This window comes from Ursus maritimus, unplaced genomic scaffold, assembly GCF_017311325.1.
Source record: "Ursus maritimus isolate PB19 unplaced genomic scaffold, ASM1731132v1 scaffold_3, whole genome shotgun sequence".
Lineage (NCBI taxonomy): Eukaryota > Metazoa > Chordata > Mammalia > Carnivora > Ursidae > Ursus > Ursus maritimus.
This window is the reverse complement of record NW_024425563.1, coordinates 54,078,797-54,099,957: the sequence shown is the minus strand read 5'-3', so window position 1 is coordinate 54,099,957 and position 21,161 is coordinate 54,078,797. Positions and strand designations below refer to the sequence as shown.

Below are 21,161 nucleotides of genomic sequence, written 5' to 3'. Positions count from 1 at the left end.
TAAGATTTATTTATTTTAGAGAGAGAGAAAACAGGCTAGCAGGGGGGAGGGGTAGAGGGAGAGGGACAGAGAGAATCTCAAGCAGAATTCCAATGAGTGTGGAGCCCTATGTGGGGCTTGATGTCACGACCCTGAGATCATGATCTGAGCCAAAATCAAGACTCTGATACTTGACCCTGAGATCGTGACCTAAGCCAGAATCAAAGTCTGATGCTTAATGGACTGAGCCACCCACCAACGTACCCCTGTAATTTCTTCTGTCAGTAGGAATAACTAAAATATCTTCAGTACAAACTAACTGTTTGAAATGAATATGTTTAGTTTGGGAATAGTTTTGGGGGGCAGGAAATGCATGTTTAAAATTTGCCTAATGAGTTTTGGTAATGAAACAAAAAAACAAAAGTCTGAACAGGATGCTAATGCATCAACCAGTTAGTTATTGGTTGATGCCGACAACATGTAATTCACAAATACGTCAGCAGATGGCAACTGTGAGCTTTAAATTTCTAAAGTTTCGCTTTAGCCCAAAGTACTGCAGGAATGGCAAGAATCAAAGCACGTGTTTACTGATGGTTTGTTTTTAACCTACAATCCTTCAAAAAAGGACCTGGTATCAGTTTTTAACTCTGAAAGTTCTTCCTACTTGCTTACTAGATTGCTGAACTAACGGATGTGCACTGTTCTTACACTGAGGAAAAACAGTAATAGAGTCCATTATATTTTATTGAATATACTAGATTTTACATTTTGCAAACTATAGCTGTTGCTGAAAATCCATAGAAATGAGGTCATTCAGATGTATCTGTCTGTGAGTTAAAACCCAGCTGCTTTAATAAGGTTATGGTTTTTTTGGTAGTGAAACCGTGCCCCATAGGATTAGTGAGGTTGAAACTAGCAGTTGAAAGCTTGCTTTTCAGAGAACTGTTTCCCCCTAATAAGCGATTGTGTCTTTTCAGACCCCATTAACAAACTCATTAACTGTCTCTGCAGAAGCCTGGACTCCAGGTCAACTGATATGGCTCCGGCCTATGACCAAGCAAGACCCTGCATTCCTTACCTGAGATAAGGAGCCCAAGACCCCATCCATTTTATACCGGCTCGGAACATGCCCACAGTCCCTTCTCCTTGTCCTAAGATAACTTTCTGACCTCAGAGGCTAATTTTGCCTTGCTGGTGTTAAGTCTCCACCCCAAAGTGAACGTGGGATGTTTGTTACATATAATTTTGGTCAATACACATGCTCCATCTTTCTTCATGAACAGTCATCAGTTTTCCCGCCCTTTTCATCAATATGTAGGTAATCTCAACACCCATGATTATAAAACACTTGTTCTCTCCCCCTTCAGGGAAGTGGATTTGAGACTGGTCCTATGGTCTCCTGGTTTGGCTGCCTCTCAAATAGCCCCTTTCCTTGCTACATACCTGATGTCTCAGTGACTGGCTTTCCCGTGCATCCGTCAGGAAGGTGGATTGGGGTTTGGTTACAGTAGTCCTTAACGTCAGGTCCTTGGGTGTCATCAGCGTCACCTGAAATGTGGTTAGAAATACAGATTCTCAGGCCCCACCCTGGGCTTACTGAATCCAAATTCTGGGGATGGAGCTCAGCAATCTGTGTGTGTGTGTGCATATATATATGCCCCATCTTCTTTATCTATTCATCTATTGATGGACACTTGGGTTACTTCCGTAATTTGACTATTGTAAGTAATACTGCTATAAACATAGGAGAGCATGTATCCCTTTGAATTAGTGTTTTTGTATTTTGGGGGTAAATATCCAGTAGCATAATTAGTGAAATAAGTCAGTCAGAGAAAGACAAAGGCCATATGATTTCCCTCATATGTGGAATTTAAGAAACAAACAAATGAGCAAGGGAGAGAGAGAGAGGGAGCGTGAGAGAGAGAGAGAGAGAGAGAGAGAATAAGAAACAGACTCTTAATTATAGAGAACAAACTGATGGTTACCAGGTGGGAGGTGGGTGGGGGAATGGGGGAAATAGGTGATGGAGGTTAAGGAGTGCACTTGTGATAGTGAGCACTGGGTGATGTCTGTGATGTATGGAATTGTTGAATCACTATGTTGTATACCTGAAAATAATAATAACACTATGTTAACTGTACTGGAATTAAAATTTCTTTTAAAAGAAAGAAAAAATAGTAAAATTGTGTGTGTGTGTGTACATAGTCTTGAGAACTACTGTTGGTTGGGAAGGAATAAAGGAGGTATAAGATGGGGGTGGGGCTACTTTCTGAAGCTATGATGTCATCTTTTTATAATTTACTGTCCTTTTATGAAAACTACAGTTGGTATTTCTTCTAAGGCAGTAGTTCCTTCCCAACTAGACGCTTTTTTTTTTAAGATTTTATTTATTTGACACCTAGAGAGAGAGAGAGAGAGAGCACAAGCAAGAGGAGCTGCAGGCAGAGGGAGAAGCAGGCTCTCAGCTGAGCAAGGAGCCCAACATAGGGCTTGATCCCAGGACCCTGAGATCATGACCTGAGCCAAAGGCAGACGCTTAACCCACTGAGCCACCCAGGCACTCCCCAACTAGACCTTACTGCAGCAAAGTTTCGACATCTTTTGAAAGGGTCTCAAATTCAAGGATTCTAGCCAGTAAAATTAACCATGGTGTTTGCAAGAATACCTATGGACATTCTCATTTCCTTCCATCTGCCTTTAGTTCACTGCAGACTATTACCTTAAAGCTGTAATTTAATAAACCACCTGCTGGCTGCAGAGTCCATGTGGGTGTGAATTCACAGATCCTTGACACTAAATACATTCCAAAGAATATGATATGGAAAGTTTGAGGGTGGAAAGTAGATAAAAATGAAATTTAGACACGATGCATTTTGATATACAATTTACTCTTAAGTCATTAATCAAAATGCATATTGATGCATCATATTCTAGACTCCCTCTCATGGCCACAGGGGGCTCTTAATACCTCTGTGCTTTAGCAATTATTACAATAATGAATTCATCTTTATCCAGTGGCAAAGGGGACTTTCCCAGTTGTGAAAGAATGCAACAGCGAGCACAACTTTACAAGGGAAGATACTACATAAAAGCCACAATTTGTCAATAAAATAAAAATCTAGACCTCCCAAGATTCACACTTAAAGGAGTATTCCTAGTTGGGAAGGACCAATGACTAATGAAAGCATCCCTTGTGTCTCACTTTCCTTTGACGTTTCTTGTGATCCCTGCTGTCCTGCACATATCGGCTTTCAAGTGACACACAGTGTCAGCTCCCTTGAATAAAACCTCTTCCTCTGATGTTCTTGGCACAGATGAGTACGCAAAGCTAGAGATTTAAAAGGAATGAACAAGAAATGAACTTCTCTGATAAATAAAGGCAAAATTTTGTTCATGGCAAAATTAGTTTTCTCTATAGCTTACTGATCCAATCCCCTGATGAAACCCAGGGGATAAAATACTCTTGCCTCAATTTCTCACTTATAGCTCCCTGCCTGTCTCCAATGACCTCATAGATTTTCCAACCTCTTTACATCCAAGGTACGGAGAGCTCCAGTTTTCTCTTTAGTTGTCTGGGATCCTTCTTCTGCATTCCCGTCTCCAGGGCAAGCACATGGTTTGCTGGTGACCAACATTTTTGTTGAAGCTGCTTTCGTCGCTCACTGCTGCCATCTTGGTGAGCAAGGCTGGATTTCACCAGCTGGTTCTGGGGCAGGCAGCCCTGCTCAACAAATTCAAGTGCCTAGAATGAGGTGAATAGCTGTAGTGGTCAAAACTTGACAACTGCGGAGATAAAGTCTCAGGTTCAAATGCAGGAACCAGAAACTGAAAACAAAGCACTGCCACGGAACTAGAAATTTGGATCTGAAATCAAAAGAAGCATAACAAATAAAGGGTAGTGGTTCCTATAGGATGGAGTTGGGGTTTTATGAGCTTGAGGGTATATCATTTGCATGATTTGGTTGAATGGCTCTAAGACTCATGGGTACAGCAAGAAATGACCTTACCTTTCAGGTGAAATATTAATAATGTCTGACCGCATTATCCACATTTCATATTAAATAAGTTATATTAATATGATAGAGGAATACTCACATTTATAGACGATCACATTATAATAACACTTGATAAATGGTTGTCACCTGCTGCACTGCCATCCTTTTTGCTGATAGATAGCAACAGGCTAATATTACCACTACTTACTCTATTGTGACGTGGAAACAACATCCTTTCCAGCGATTTATTTTAGAAGACCTAGAGACTTTTTAAAGTTTTTTGTCAGAGGTTGATGTAAAAGTATTGATATAATTAGAAAATAGAAAAGACACAGAAGTCCAGATCTCAAAAGGCATTTTAGATATTAATGAGGGGAGTGCACATCTAGACGCATAGGGCCCTTAGGGGTACGTTTGTATGAGTAAGACTGAGTGTTACCCCTTTCCTTGGCTGATTTACTGTGAGGGACAGAGTGAGGGATGGTTGAGTCCCCCTGAAAGGAACCTGTAGCTTTTCTTTCCTGAGCAATGATCTTGGAGAGCACGAGGGATATCTTCCGGCCCTCCACTAGGACGTTGTAAAATGACAGTGGAAGACCTTGGTCTTAGTGAGTAGGTGAGGACTAATCTCCTAATTGATTAATAAGAAGGAGCAGTCTTGAGTTCTGATTCGTTTAGTCAAACACTTGATGCAAATGTGACAAGATTTTAGGATTTTCTGTGAAGCTTCAGCCAAATTCTTGAGTCTCTCTGGCAATTTTCAGTAACACAATACATTTTGGTTTTTGGGGTGGGGCTTGCAATGCATCATGTGGCTAAAGGAGGGGAGCCTCTGGGTGTTAATGAGGAAAAAAACTTCAAAATCAATAGTCCCTAGTTGATGTGAAGGAAAATTTAAAGACGGAACCTAGTTCTTAAGGATTTCCAGTTAGATGAAGGCTATGTGCCTATAACTAGTTAATGGAGACAATATTGAACTATTAAAATATAGAAATCAATTTGTTTAGATCTAAAGTTTGACTTTTTACAATATATTTCTTGGGAAATACATTCCTAGTAAAAGATTCTTGTATTTAGTAAATATTTTTCCTGACAAAAAGTATTTTAAAAAACCTTTTGTATAATTTTACTAGGTATCCACATTTCAAGCAATTTCTGAATTGGTTTCCTCTGCTCTGAGGAACTCACGACCTGTGATTTATGGTTTTGGAATAATTGAATTTCTTGGCTGTCACATACTTTCAGTAAGAAATATTACATATGTCTCCAGAAAAATGATTTAAGGAAGACAAGAATGAAGTGATGCCAAGTTCGGAAACTTTATTTGGAAACTGTGTTCTAACCAAATGGTACTTACGATGCTCTTATCTAACTTTCTGAAACGTGTTTGCTAAATAATCTTTGGAAATGTCGCCTTGGACATACGGTTTCTAAACATGCCGCTTTGGAGCTTAAGTCCGTGAACAAAGTGGAGGGCCGTGGATTGTTGTTCTCACCTTTCCAAGCATAAGAAATGCAGAATTTTTCATTGACGCATGGTAATAGGCTGAGTAAATTTCTTCAAAAATAGAAGTTACACAACATCTCATTTTACCTGTCAAACATAAAATATTTAGTTATTTAGTGGAATATTTCCATGTACAGAATTTTTTTTTAAACATGAAAACTCTGGCAACTTTTAGACTTTACAGTGGATTTGACCTACACTGCATTTTTGCTCATTTTTCTCAGTCCATGGATTTAACTGTTCCATCAACTTCAAATTCCATGGAGAGTTTACCGATTCTTTTCACATTTTATTATAACAATAACTGGTTGACTGAGGGCTAAGGACAGTTGCCCTCTCTGTGGTTTTGACTAGCATTGTCCAATAAGACTTTCCGAGGTGCTGCTGTCCCTATGGGGCTCTCCAGCACTTGGAATGTGGCTAGCTCAGTTCAACTGAGAAACGGAATATTTAATTTTAATTTATATGTATATTTAATCACACATGGTTAGGTTAGTGGCTACTGTATCAGATAATACAAGTAGTTTATGACCCCCGAGCAATTCAAGTCTACACTTGCAAGTAGCATTAACATTGGCTGCCCTGGATTGTGGTCTAGGGTTTTCCTCAGTGGTTCTCAATTAGGAGGCAATACTTACCTGCCAAAGAGGTGAAATTTTGTTAGGACATTTTTGTTTGTAACACCTGGGGTATTCTCCTGACATTTAGTAGATGGGGGACCAGAGATGCTTAATGGCCAAAAATGCATAGGGCAGTCTGCACAAGGACTTACTGTCCACCCCGAATGCCAGTAGCAACAATTTGACAAGCACAAGGTCAGCAGAGAGCTCTGAATATTGTGGTTCCATCTGTGAGATCCCCTGCAACTTCAGTCCTATCTACAGCTAAATCTGTCTCCTACAATGTGTATCTTGTCAACGTCCACCTCCCCAGGACCTCACTTTCTCATGTTCATTTTGTCCTGCATCTTCAACCACTCCCTCTCTACATTTGAACACACTTTCATCTTTCCCATCTCAGAAAATACCCTGTCTGAATTCCATATCCACTAGCTGGGACTCTCTCTGCCTCGTCATTCACAGCACCCTGTCCCCTGCTAATGTCAGAACCTAGTGGGGGAAACTACTTTTTTCTATCATGATGAAAAGAGAGTTCACACCATATGCAGTTTCAAAGCACACCATTTTATTACATAGACATATCAATAGAGTCATCATACCATGTTCCACTTCTAAACAATTGTATATATGTGTGTGTATAAACACACACACATGTTTAAAAATTTCCAGAGTCCACTTTTATTCTTTTATGCTTATAATAACTTCACCTTTTTGTAGCTAGTTTCTACAGCACACTACCACACTAGCGCCACATATTTTTTTCCTAATTTACTTTCCCCCAGGATAGGCTCACACTAAAACTGTACTGTGGTCACTCTAAGTATTCTAGTTCATAGGTCGATTTATTGTGAAAATTAAATTTTCAAGTACTTGAACAATGTCTTCCTAACATCCCCTACTTATCTCAGAAAGAATCACTCTATATCCCAAATAAATCCCTCTAAATAACTGAGCCCTGAAAATATTGGGTTAAAAGAACTACATTTAAAGGTATATCTCTATCTGGTTATATACGCAGTAGACTATTTGGATAATTGTCATGATTGCATCTCTTCTTAATTCTATATCGAAACAGTGATATGCCTACTTTTGTCCTTTGATGGGTGATCTCATAAATTCTTTCAAAAGGCATTAAAACATCTTACTGATGTATTAGAACTCTGTATTATACAAATGTGTCTACAAAGAAATGCCACCTAAAATTAGAGTCAGTGGTTATCCCTTCAGTACAAAACTACATCCTTGTGTAAATTCAGTAGAGCCTTATATATACAAAATATCTGCATCGTGGAGTCTAGATTTTCAGTGATAAAGACTATGCCTGTTTGTGGCATCAAAAGAACAGTGATAATGGTGACGTGAGGTTGCATTTATGGGCAACTTCTGTAATCTATCAGATAATGAAGTTATTCATACGAGTTAGGAGGCTTCAAACACTGCACCAAACAACCATAGCCCAGCTATTTCTTTTGACTGTGTACAGCCAGAACTTTTTTATGAGTCAACTTAAATAGGGTAGGTGATGACCACGTTGCTCTTAAACTAGAAGACCCTCAGATTTCCATTAACTGGAGTTATTATTTTGTTTTCAAAATTAAAACCAATATTTTGTTTCTAAATTATAACATGTTCTCATCCTGAATATTAAAGGTTGAATCTACCTGTGGTTCAATAAGTAACTCATAAAAATGACCTGAAAATTGATTAGCTTTGGGGAAAAATAAAAGTATACAATACAGTGAGAACCACATATTTTAAGATATTAGATTTCTTTATCTGTTGCCAGAGGTTGTGTTCTCATAAATATTTTCAAAGACCATGCTATTTTCTTGCCTATTCATATTGTCATAGATGGCTATTTTAACATTTCATTATGGACGAGAAGGACTGAATCTAACTATATAAATGTAAGCCTATCTTTTTATTTCCTTCTACAAAGAACTCTTTCAGGTTCTTTGGATATATGTATTCTTAAAAATGGTCTGTCTATATTATTTCACACAACTTATAAAATTTTAAAAAGACCTAAGTTAAATTCTACCAAAGCAAATTGTAACTTTACCTTTTGGGCACACATCATCTGTCCTTTTATATAATTTAACTGGGCTGTAAATTGTTTGAAATGTTAAATATCGTTTACGGCCATACCACCCTGAACGCTCCCGATCTCGTCTGAAATGTAAGTATCATGAATAATCACAAGTCATTATGTATATATTTATAAATGTGGAAGTATGTGATTTAAAGTTGTTATGTTTATAAATCAGTATTAATTATTGTTATTACATAAATACCATAATAATAAAATAGCCAAATAAGTAATCTATCTTTATATTACACTATTCAGATCACTCAACTCCATAAATATCAGTCACAATGATATTTACACACAGCAGACATAATAAGAAGAATAAAAATGAACAAATTTAGTAGAAATCAAACGTGTGATTTTGTGGGCATAGAAAAGCCTTGAAAAATTGCTTTCCCATCTCTTTGGGAATAGAATCTTGATAATACCCCAACAGCATGACAATTTCGTTCTGATTACCTATTTACATTCATGAATGCTATAAATATATGCTGTATATATTTTCTATATTTACAGTATATATACACACACGTACACACGCATACTTTATTTTATTCTTAGGCTCATTCATGAACATGCAGATCAATCTGCAGGGTATAATCAAAACATATTTATTTTCCTTAAATGATATTCATTTATAACTTTTCACCCTTGTGTAAAAATGCAAAAATATCATACAGATTAGTATGGTCTCTCTCTAAAAAAAATTCTTTTTTATGCTTTAGGGTTGGGTTTTTTTTTTTGTCATTTACAAATAAATTATGAAATATAGTTCATTCACAAATTGGAAATAATTATAATGTTTTTATAACAAGGCATTACTGAGGTTTTGAATTGTGGCATTCTTGAAGCCATTGTCTTTCAGAACAAAGACATCAATAAGTTATTGTTATTTCTTGATATTTGCACTTTTGATTATTTATATGAAATATGTCATTATAAATCTAATACTCATGCTAGTCAAACAGTGTTTTTGTAGAATATGAATCTTTCTGTTTATTTCTCCTTTCTTTTTTCCTGAAAAGTCTTTAGAGCAATCTGGAAAGTCTGTTCAAATTACTGCCAGAACATTTCTGGAAGGTTCTCACCCAATTAAAAAAGCTGAAGAAACAAGTGAGGCAAAACCGAGGGAGAATGATTATACAGGGTGCTCATGAAAGATAACAGCAAATGCAAGAACTATTTTAATTTTATCGCCTAGTCCTTTGGTATTTCCTTTCCTCATGAAAATCCTAAAAAATGTTCAGTTCTTTAAAACATTGATTATACTCTTCCATTAAATATCAGTTGTGGTCCTCCATTGCTCATGTTGTCTGTCATTTCCTGTTAGGAAAATAAGATGAATTAGTTAAAATTTACTTCCACAGTAAGATATTGATTTGGTTAATGGGTTTGCAAAACAGAAATTTCAAGCCACTGAAAAACTTGCTGAGTTTGGGGGAAGGACAAGGATTGATATTGTTGTTGCATTCGAGAAAATGAAATTTCATGGCATCTTGGAGCACATGAAAATGCTGAAATGATAGTCTGTTAGACCAAAGTCTTCTACACACAAAAACAGTTCAATCTGTCCCCAGTCCCCTGAGTCTCTCCTTTTGTTTCTCAACTTTATTTTGGAAAGACCTCACCTAGAAAGAAGAAAATGGTTAAATGCCTACAATTTTCCCCCTTGCATTGGCTTCTCTGTTGAGCATGTCAACAAAGTGCCAACATATTCTAGGGGTCACCTCATTCTATAGAAAAGTGTGTGGCCTTTTTGCAAAGAACTGAAATAGGCCCACAAGGGGATCATTGCTTATATGTAATGGTGGATCACAAATAAATCACAGTGGGGAAGATTGGTTTCCATGACACTATCACTCATACAGGAAAAAAAAAAAAAAAGCCCAACCAACAAATAGTAAAATCTCTTAATATGTTTCTTAAGGGATCAATTACGAGGATGTTAATAAGGAAAACTACATGGAAGGCAAATGCGAATTTAGATAGAAAGGATGTACTAACATAAGTTCCATTTGCAATTTGAGAAAATGTTAATTTAAGAAAAATTTAGATGTTTTGAATTCATATGTTTTATTGAAGGTTAAACTCCTCCCTAAACGTTAAAAGGTAATGAGATGTGAAACTCATTCACATTTATAATGGTTAGTCCGCCATATTATAAATAATATTTATATTTAGATATTTTTATATCTAAAAATCCTTTCACACTCGAACAAGCCTATTTGCAAAAGTGTAGTAAAGAAAGTTCAAATCCAAATTATTGCTCATTTATCTCAAGCCTATCAGTTTATATTTGATTTCTGTTTGGGAGAATTAGAAATGTTTGCTTTTGTAAGCTTTAGAAATTCTTGCCAAATATTTATTTGAAAAATGAAAAGGTATCCATGCCCTATTTTGAATCTCTTCTCTTAGAAAATTCAATAGAGGAGATGGAATAGAATAAAGATGCTTGCTTCTTGCTTTGGCTGGGTTGGAAAGATACTTCGGAAGAGGATCGTGGGGGACTAGAAGGTAGAAATTGGCCTGGTTTTTGAACTTTGCTTTTGAAAACTTTGTTGTCTTTTGAAAGATGTGGTAGAACTTCTTCCAAGAAAATTTGGAGAAAAGGAGACAATAGGCACTGGAGATGTGTCCTGTTCTCACATCAAGATGTGTCTCTCCAGGCAAACTTCCTGGAGAGTCCTAAGGAGTTTTCTCATGCCTGGGTATCCATTATATCTCCCCAGTAAGGTGCCAAGGAAATACAAGAAAAAAGCCTAGAAACTCAAACTCCTTTAAGGTAAAGACTCTGACAGAAAGTGGAAAAGGCCCTTTGGCACCAGCAGCCTGCTTCTGTGGCCTGGTGATGGTTCAGTGACTGGCTCACTGGGTATGCACATGGTAAGAGCAGGCGTGGAAACCCAGTGGGGTTGTGGGGCTGAGGTTAAGTTCATAGGCAGGCAACATGACTTGAGGCTTCGTTCAAGAACTCACTGTGGGTGGCAAGTTAAATAGAAACAATTCTTCAAAACGATCTTTAACAAAATTTACTCATACAGCCTTTTCTATTTCTCATGCTAGTACAAAAACAATTTCCCAGTGAATTTATAGAAGAAAGATTCTTAGGTGCTTGTTCTCCTAAAATGAATATGCATTCAAAATAGTAGCTTAAAAACCATAAAAACTAATCGAATGTACAATATTTTATTGCAGGATTAAGAAAAAAATCCAGTTTTTAAAAAAATCTTACCAAAAAAAAGTGCTTTCCTCACTAAATTCCCACTAATATGGACACAGTAAAATCAAGGGTAGAAGAAAAAGAGCAAAAATTAGGTTTTAAATGCATTAGGATTTTTAGTTTATTTGCAAATAGGCATGTCCAATTTGGCAAGAAGAATATACTCGAAATTTGGGCAGGACCAAATGTGACTATTTGCAAGTGGATATACTTTCTGCCATTGGCCATAGTATCAATGTGACTTTCTGCATTTCCAATTATATTGCTTAACCAAAGGGAGAATGGCGACTATATATTTTTAGCAACCCAAAGTATAGGAAATAAATGTGAAATGTAGCACATCAGAAAATTTTGTAAAAAGAAAGCTCTCATACAGCATTTTTACTGTATTAGTGTCAAACTTACGTTATCCGCTCATGCAATTTTGGCATGAGGGAGATACAGTTTGTGTTTATCAGACACACCTATTATTAAAAACAAAACTCTGGTCTGTGAATGATGGTTTTGAGTCAGAATCATGATGTAGCAGATAATAAAGGAGTCATGAATCATCCAAGCAGAAATGTGTTTGGATGCTTACGGGAGGCTGAATATTTTAAATACTCAACCAACTTTCAAGCTGCAAGACTCTGCCATGTAGGTTTTATGTTGGGTCCTCAAAGTAGTTCTCATGAAAGTGCTACTTTGAGGAACAACAAACATCACAGCATCAGTCCAGACTGATCTGCTGACATCATGGCTTCCTAGGAGAGGCATTGCTTCCTGCGGTGACATTACGACATGGTAACTCCCTAGAAATCAGCGTACCTTGTAGGTAACTCTGGTGTCGGGGGCACCACCGGGCAGCTGGGCAAGTCGGTTATTTCAATAGCCCTCAATCTCTAATATAAATATAACAATCATATAATAAATATTGCACAAACATATACACAAAAAAACTAAGTCACAGTAGAATAAAAATAGAGCACAAAGGAGCCACTATCCAAATACATAATGGTAATCTATTTTTAACAACCCATTTCTTTAAATTATCAGTCCTGCTAATTGTATCATAAATTTTTTTCAAAGAACATGTGTACATCTGTTTCAAATTGCTTTTTTCATGGAGCAATTTAAGAATATCTACTTTCTTTATTTGAATGTATCGATTGCATACAAAATGGAAACACTTAAAACTATAGAATATTTTTTCTTCAAAATAACATTAAGAAGAAAATGCAGTAGTAACTCTTGCTACTCTGTCTTCTCATCTGTGGTTGTGCCCTTTTATTTCCATGATATCAAGTGAAATATGATGTGGTCATTATCTTAGCCAGTTTAGGTTACAGATGTTTTATCTTTTCCTTCCTAGATCCAGTAACAGGAACTGAAATTAAGAAATATGTGCAAAATGTCATAGAAACACAGACAGCTCACTACATCATTTGTCTTCAAGCAAAAAATGTTACTTCCGGTTTGAATGAGTTTCATGAACCAATTATGCAAGAATATTATTTAAAATATAGGCAAAGCTACGCAAATATGCATGAAGTTTAGATGAGAATTTAATGAAGCTTTAGGCGGATTGTAATATCTGCACTGGTAGGCAGGGCTTTTTGTTGCCTTATTAAAAGGTCCTTTTATGCCTCAAAATCTAATTTACATAATCAAATGCATCTCCTTACAAGCCCAAGAGGTGAGCTAGAAAGGGGAATTCATCAGATTTCTAAAACTGGCATTACTGAGTTGAGAGGGTATTTAGTTTATGTGTTTTTCCTCAGTACAATACATAAAATCCATATTTATAAGGCATTCAATATTTTATGAAATGCTATTTTAGGAACTGTGTTTTGGTATAGATAGAGAGCTATGAAATTGTTGAAAATAGGTGTACCCAAAATAGCAGAGAAAAAAGTAATAAAAAATTCCCATTCTTAGCCCGATGGGGCCAAAGTTTTAGAAAATCCAATTCCTCCAATTCTCATCTAAAGCTGCCAGTTGATTGGCCAAGATTCCGCTGCAGTCTCCATCACATGCTAGCGGCGAGCCGAAGAGGCACAAAACTCACTTTCTCAGCCATCTCGTGAGAGTGGTGCAGCGAATGCTCCCTTTCGGAGAACATCCTCCTCTGCTCGTAGCTGGCCAGCCGACAGGTGAGCCAGGAAGAGAGCGTGCAGCCGCCGATCCCGATGCACGCAAGGGACATGGAGGCGAGATGCAGAGGGTAGAGGGACGAGGTCTTCTTTGTCACTGCCCGGAGGAATTGAAAATTCAGGATGCCCCCAATGAGGCCGCAGATGCAGCAGGCAGAGAAAAGGATCATCTGATAAGAAAAAGAAAGGGAGCGTCAAAGCTGCGGAAGCAGAGCTGAGCAGAGCGCGGTGCGCTGTCCCACTGCACCAAAGGCAAGGTGCTCTGCGTGCTTCCCAGAGGACAGAAGCCAACCTTTCACCAGGTTTCTGTGCAATCGGACTCAAGGGGAAGAACGTGGACCACAGTGTTTCAGAGTTAATAGCTGACTGTATAAAGGCCAGGGATACATCTTTTGAAAACACTGAAATAAGCAAAATTTGTCTTCAAGGTAGATTCAGATTGGAATCATACTTACTTACTATCTATCCTGTGCTTTCTATGCTAGGAACTTGAACACATCCTATCTCAATGAACCCACCCAGCAAACCTCTGAGAGAAATCGTCGTACACATTTTGGACGGTGAACGGGGAGCAGGTAACACTCAAGCTGAGGGACTGAATCCAGATTTTCTGACTCTAAATCCAGTTTCACTATGTTAACCCCCTTAAAATACCTAAATATCTTCTCGTTGAGCTGTCATGAGTTCCACCGAATTTCAGAGCTTTATACTTCTCTAGCTAAGTGATCCTGGGGAATCTGGTTACTCCTCTTTTGCATTCCGAGGAGTTTTATTGTGTATCTGTATCCCAAAGGATAATTTAGGGACTCCCTGTGAACTGGCCCTTTATGTTACAAATCCTTTGTTACTCTGTGGCACTACAGTGAAGAATACACAATAGGCATCCCAAAAATACTGTATGGTTGTTTTGGGGAAACACAGGATGTGGCTTTGCTTTTGATCCTATTATTGGTTTGATCTGGGTCTCTGTTAAGAGACCTCAGGGTTTTATTCTACCTAAATATCATAAATTTAACTGAATACTCTAAAAGCTTTAATGATTTTATTTTGTATTTGCATTTAGTCTAAATCCCCCCATGGGCTTTCCTTATACTTTATATTATGACACTAATTTAATTATCTACATCTATCTCCAGAACACGGTCTCCACTCCAGTTCTCTCACTTGCCAGTCCTACAGCTTGTTCATTCCCACCTCAATGATATTTTCCCTCTCCTGGAAATGACGTTGCTTCTTTCTTAGACTCCTAGATGGAAGGCCCAAAGGCGGTCCTAACTTCTTCAGAAAGCCTTCCTGGATCTGCTGGATCTCCTTTGGCATAATTCCATCAGGCAAGCAGCTATGTTAACTTCATTTAGCGTTTAATTTTACACTCTCAGGAATTATTTGCTGTTGACAGCTGAGTTTAGCAAGCATTTATTGAGCACCTAACATCTGTTAGGCTCCGAGGAAGGCAGCTGTTGGCATTACAAAAAAGAATAGCTCATAGTTATTGCCCTCGAGTACGCTGCAGTCTTGTGTGAGAAAAGATCCAACATTTCAGCACGGCACGGCAAAAATTAAGAAGGAGGGATGAATTGGTTGCCCTTAGAATAGGGAGGAGGAGAACGTAGCCCAACCCGGGGTTTCAGACAACGCTTCCCTGATAACATGTCATCTAAACTAAGTGCATGCAGTTCCCAGAAAAGGCTAAGGCCACAGATGTCTGAAATAGCATAATGAAATAGCATGATGGGCAGAAAGAATCACAAGTAGTTTGTTTTGTTTCTCTAACTTATTTCGGCATCTTTATTGTGTCTGTCTCGCAGTTATTTATCACCAAGACTGAAAATCCAATGATGGATGAGTATATCTTTTTATGGTTGATTAAATAGAATACTGAATATCAATGACCAAATAATCGAATCATCCCAAGTGGGAACCTGTTGCTTGCAGTTTCGCATAGAATTAATATACTACCTTTGAATTATGTTCAGATCGCATGCAGTTTCTTGGGAAATATTTTGGTGTTGACTCATTCTCAGAAAATATGGGAAGATGTTACATTCTAGCTTTCAAACAATGAATACTATTAGTTAAGAAAGTAAATGACAAATTATTTGACTATTATAAGAAAACGTGTTAGTCTCATCCATTCTTGAAAGGCATGACACTTTATTAACATGTGCAAACAGAAAATTCTCACCTAGGAATTAAAATGTTAAAATCTATACCCACATTTATAACCATATATGATTTTCAGATCTCACCAGACTAGAGAATTTAGACTCCGGAGATATTTGGAGTGGAGAAATTATCACGCAATTTGATTGAAGGGTAAAGAATCCTTGATAGTTAAATGTCATCTATGGGAATATCAGAGGGTAAAAGAGGTTAAAGTGAATGGTGGTTTATAATAAGTTCAGCTCTTATGATTTTTTAAATAACTCTTAAGAGAATTAGAAAGACAGAAAAAAGACACTAGTGCCTTTTTAAAAATTCCTTCTCTTCCCTTCCAATGAACTGAATATTTGTGTACCTCTAAATACAAATGTTGAAGTCGAATCCCCAATAATTAGGTCAGGAAGGTGGAGTGTTCATAAATGGGGTTGGTGTCTTTATAAAAGAGATTCTAGAGCGTTCCCTTTACCCTTTTGCTGCACGAGGACACAGTCAAACATTTGCAACCTGGAAGAGAACCATACCAGAATCTAGCTACACAAAGTGGGTCCCTAGTCTGGGCCCAGCCTCCAGCACTGTGAGAAATAAATTTCTGTTGTTTATAAGCCACCCAGTCTATGGTACTTTGTTGTAACAGCCCAAATAGATGAAGACATCTCCCCTCTCTTTCCTTCCCACGTTCCCTTTCTCCTCTGCCTCTCCCTATTTTCCTCTCCCTCCCTCATTCTTTCTGTCTTTGCCTGCTCATTCTTTTTTTCTTTCTCTCTCTTTCTCTTTTTCTCTCTTTCTTCTAAGTTTCAGAAATTGTTATTATATAGCCATAAAGACTCCAGTAAAACAAAAGTAGAGATAGAATGAAGGCCATGACTAAAAAGTGAAGATTCATAGATGCAAATTACAAGCCTCCAAAAATTTGTATCTAATGCTTTCCCTTTGTAGAATTTTAAAAAATTCCATCTCACATGTCTAAAGCAATGGGTACTTCATTTTTTAGTCACAAGAGATATCCTTGCAAAAAAAAAAAAAAGACTGATTAGAAATACTAGTTAAACAAAAATAAGGAATACTCCCATCCCGGCCCTCCTCAGATAACTGGCCTCCCCCTGGAAAACTCTTTTTAGGATCAAAGACCACTTTCTAGGGTCCAAGTGTAGTATAAATTGTGCCAACTTATAAAGGTCTATGATCTTTCCTATTGCACACAAAAAAATAAACAATGCTTTCTCCCTCTTTTGAACTCTCAAAAAAACATCCTGGAGAGAAGTGGGGAATCCACCCTTCAGCATGCAGAAGTTCTCCTCCAGCCATTATCAGAGTTAACTGGGAGCATGTTCCATACCCCGGAAACCCACGATAGTACTGTAAAACATCTGAAAACACTTACATTTGCATTCACAGTAATAAAATAAAATTAAATAAAAAATTCTTTGGGAATTAACTGTAACTATAACAACACAGCTGTTTTGCTGCATTGCAAAATTGACTTCACAGTCAAAGCCAGTAATCCGTAGGCCCAGTTCCACATTTAAATAGTTAAATTTCCCATGAACTCAAGCCATGTCTTTTTTAGCGCACTGAAGGATTCATGTGAGTGTCTGGGCGTCTATAAACTGGGAAAGTAGAGATTGTCAACCACAACAGTCATTATGGGTTGCATATTCATGCATTTAAAGAGTATATCAAAGCTTTTCTTTCTTTTTCTTTTGTCATAGTCTCTAATAATCTTGATGGTTTTTTTTTTTTTTGAAAATGAAAAAGCCAGGATTTATTTGTCAGTCTTCTTTTCATCCTAAATGAGTAACATTCACTATGCGAAAGTTGGCTTGTCATCATTTCCACTGTCAGGTTCCTACATTTCAAATACCTCAATGCAAAATACAAGCAAGGCAGAAACTTACGACAAGTCCAGATTTTTTTTTGGCGCACAATATTCCACATATGCCACAAAGAAGAAACTGCAAGGGAAAAGAATAAAAATTATTCTATATTCAAAGATAGGAAACCTCTATTTTTTTAGATTATAGCTCACTCATGACACTTGCTCCAGGGAAGCTTAAAATTTTACATTCCCATCAAAAGCTAGAAAGAAAAATACCTCATTCTAGAATAGTAAGAGACAAAAATGCTAACTTTAATGAAAATTTGTTCTTTTGCAAGGTTGATATAGGCAATCGTGGGACTTAAGCAAAACCTGAGTCAGTTTTACACCAGGTAAAATTATGAAGTAAATAAATTTAGAGTTTGTTTCCTCCCATTTTCTTTCACTATCTTCTATCCCTTTCTACTTTCTTAGGGAGAGAAGTGGTGTCATACATTCATTCATAATTGATTTCTAAGTAATTAGAAATCAATGGGCTCTTACTACAGGTAGTGAAACTCACACAAACAAAAAGGTAAGGCATCAGAAAGGGAGATATTCTTCTTTAGAGACATTCTTTGTACTTCTCAAACTATGTCAGGTAAAATGGCGACCTCCTCAACCTACCAGAAATACAGTCCTTGTGGATATGTTGGAAGAACGCAAGGAGATGAAGCTTGATGGCATGTCATTTCTTGTAAATAAGCACTTGATGACATAATCGCTTTACAAAGCAGATGCATCAAACAGTCTACCAATGACACACTATTACATATTTTGGCTACTGGAAAATGGTAAGTCATTTAAGTTGGTTAGTAACATTTAGAGCCATTTGAATGTGCATTTATACATATATCTGGCTGAAAGCAAACCATATAAATAAAATAATACAGTCATTAATAAATAATAAGCCCACTAAGGGCTTTCAGACTAGCAAATAAAGCTTTAAATGCAGTTAAGTTTTTCCTTTAGATATTCTTTTAAATTGTGCTATCTCCAGTCAGAACTAATAATATAAATGGTCTTAAGTGAATTTCACATATGGGTAGACTTTTAAAATATATACATAAAAATGTTCTAAGAATTATCTGAAATAAATAAAATGCTTGTGAGAAACACCAACAAAATTTGATAAAGAAATAATGAGTTAAGGAAGTCTTCCTTTGCAGGGATCTTTCCATCTAAGGCAATGATGCGGCAAGACAGATCAGAAAACACAAGGATATATAAGAATTTGCTTATAATATAGATGATCTTTCAAATTAATGGGAAAAAGATCAAGATCCAATGGAATTAAGGCAGTTTATAAACCTTCCCTAACATCATACACCAAAATGTCCATGAAACAGTTTGAATATTTAAGTGTATAAAAAATAAGTACAGTAACATTCAACAAAGTTAAATATTTATGTAATTTTAGAGGAGTGGGAAGGATTTACTAGACATAACAGCAAAGTCACAGACCAAAATGGAACTTACAAATATTAATACATAAAATTATATTTTTGATAGTAAAAAATAACATACCTCTCAAAAGCAAAAAATTAGTTGGGATCATAATTAGAAATCCTATGACAGACAAGGGTTAACGTACTATATAAATTGATCTAATAAAATAATTTAAATACCTTAAACCATGAGAAGATAAAAACTCAGAACTTTATAAACCTTGAATTCTTGCACACTTTTCAGAAGTTTTAAAAAGCTACTTCTGAGTAACCATTTGTCACCCTCCTTTGTGTCCTGGGTCTCGATGAACTTGTCCTTAAGGACTCTGCCTTACCCATCCTGTCTCATGTCTATCAAGGCCGTGCACAAGCCATTCCAGTTTGGACCAATTCTGTACCTCTCGGTGCTTCCAAGCTTCAGATCAAAGCCTCAGCATGTCCTTCTCCTTGCTTGCCTGACTAACCCATTATTCACCCTGAAAGTCCATTCACCCAGAACTCATTCCTGAAATAATTTGAAAGCAAAGTAGTTTTGTGTTCCTTGGATCTCTTCTGAAATCTATAAACATTGCTATTACTTATTCACAGCCAAGCTCAAGGAGACCTCAGGAGTTTAAGCTGAGTTCTCCTTCCCACCCACTTTGTTAGAACATCGAGGTGGCAATAAAATTGCTTCCTTCTGTGGTCCACTAAGGAAAGGAAGTTCAGGGCTTGAGGCTGGGGGAAGGTAGAATACGAGGAGAATCAAACGATATGTTTCTACGCCCAATCAGGCCTGGAGAGTAAATACTTCTCAGTAGTTACTTCTGTTAGGGTATCCAAAATCCGCGTTGCCTGGAGGAAACTTGTAATCTGAGAAAAAATTTACCCATATAATGGGCAGTATATAAAATCATGAAATTTATGAGGAGGTTTTAAGGGATGGTAGCTGAAATTTAGTCATCACAGTTTATAGAGAAGTGTAAAAGAAGCACAAAAGAGCAGTAAATGATCTTCTAATTTCACGGGCTCTCTGTCCCCCAAGTCAGAGCACTGGAAGGGATCTTAAAAGATGACTTAATTCAGTCCTTGCGGTTTGCATGTGGGGAAGTACAGGTCCAGACAGGCTTAGTGACTTGCTCAAGGTCATTCATCAAGGTCACAGATCACCCATGTAATCTAAGGCTTTTTTAAGTGTCTAAGTCAATTTATTTCAAATAATGTAATGAAATGCTCTTCAAAAGCATTTTTCAGGACTAGTCCTGGGCATCATACTAGCAAATCCAACCAGAAGTGTTCAATGAACACCTGGTCATCTGTAATTGCTCTCTTTGCCCTTCCCACTGTTAGTTTTTGTGGTAATAAGAATGATTGTAAGATCAATCAATTGTAGTACAGTCTACAATTAAGTGTACCTTAGTATACAGGGAACTTGTTTTGCTCAGTAAAACTTTATCAAGGGTGCAAAGCACTCACACCACATTATGAAACAAGTGAAAAACAAATCTCTTTATAAAGTAAAATTGATGGCTGGAGACATATATATCTGAATTAGATATACAATTTTACATGAGAAAATATAATTTTATTTCTAAGAAGATGGACTATTTAAACCCAGGGGGAGTTATTTGCTTTGCTTTTACTATGAAGTTATATAAATGAAGTGATCTAATGATAGGAAGAGCAACTACGTAATGGAAGTAACTAGCCCTCCAAGTGGGATTCCTTTGATTCCAATTTAGATTAAATTCAATAGATAACTAAGGCTATGACTCATTATAGGATGAAATGGAGCTGTTATGGAAATAGCATTCTGTATTTTGAGTGGATTTTCTTCACGAAAGGTCCACGGAGCCTTATGCTTTTGCTTAAGATGTAGAAAGAACAAAGATGTCATTCCCACTTATACAATAAGAAAAAGCAGAAAAACTAAGAGATTGATAACTTTGAGAGCCCATCAGAGTGCTGAGGTCCAAGGCAATGGAATAACTGCAATTCAAAGAGGAATAAGGCCCTTAAAGGAAATTCAGGACACATAAGCTATGTCGCTTGTTGCAGAGACAGGAGGAGGGGACATGGTTGTCACATAAGTCGGTGTGTGGGGAGGGAGAGGAGGTGATGCAAAGCTCTGCTCTGTCCTTCAGGCTTTCTTTCTTATGAAGCAAATGCTTTAA

General features: G+C 37.1%; 1 protein-coding gene and 1 long non-coding RNA gene across 8 annotated transcripts in view; both read right to left on the bottom strand.

Annotated features, from left to right (window-relative positions):
- Window positions 1-1,427: 1,427 nt before the first annotated feature.
- On the bottom strand, window positions 1,428-6,040 carry LOC121105763. The gene is made up of 3 exons (XR_005838412.1): window positions 5,471-6,040; window positions 3,505-3,721; window positions 1,428-1,527 (listed from the first exon to the last, which is right to left on the bottom strand). It is a non-coding gene; the product is annotated as an uncharacterized LOC121105763 (long non-coding RNA).
- A 2,540-nt stretch (window positions 6,041-8,580) lies between these two features.
- TMEM196 (transmembrane protein 196) overlaps window positions 8,581-21,161 on the bottom strand; it is a 216,320-nt gene continuing 203,739 nt past the window's right edge. For 2 of the 7 annotated variants that reach the window (XM_040644213.1, XM_040644211.1), the window contains 4 exons: window positions 17,601-17,657; window positions 13,458-13,712; window positions 12,218-12,291; window positions 8,581-9,513 (listed from right to left, as the gene is read on the bottom strand). In XM_040644213.1, the coding sequence (XP_040500147.1) occupies window positions 9,507-9,513; window positions 12,218-12,291; window positions 13,458-13,712 (336 nt within the window). In that variant the 5' untranslated portion in view covers window positions 17,601-17,657 and the 3' untranslated portion in view covers window positions 8,581-9,506. Of the gene's footprint in view, window positions 9,514-12,217; window positions 12,292-13,457; window positions 13,713-15,714; window positions 15,888-17,388; window positions 17,658-21,161 lie in introns of those variants that run through there. The other 5 variants (XM_040644212.1, XM_008686370.2, XR_005838578.1 and 2 more) reach the window with 3 other exon arrangements.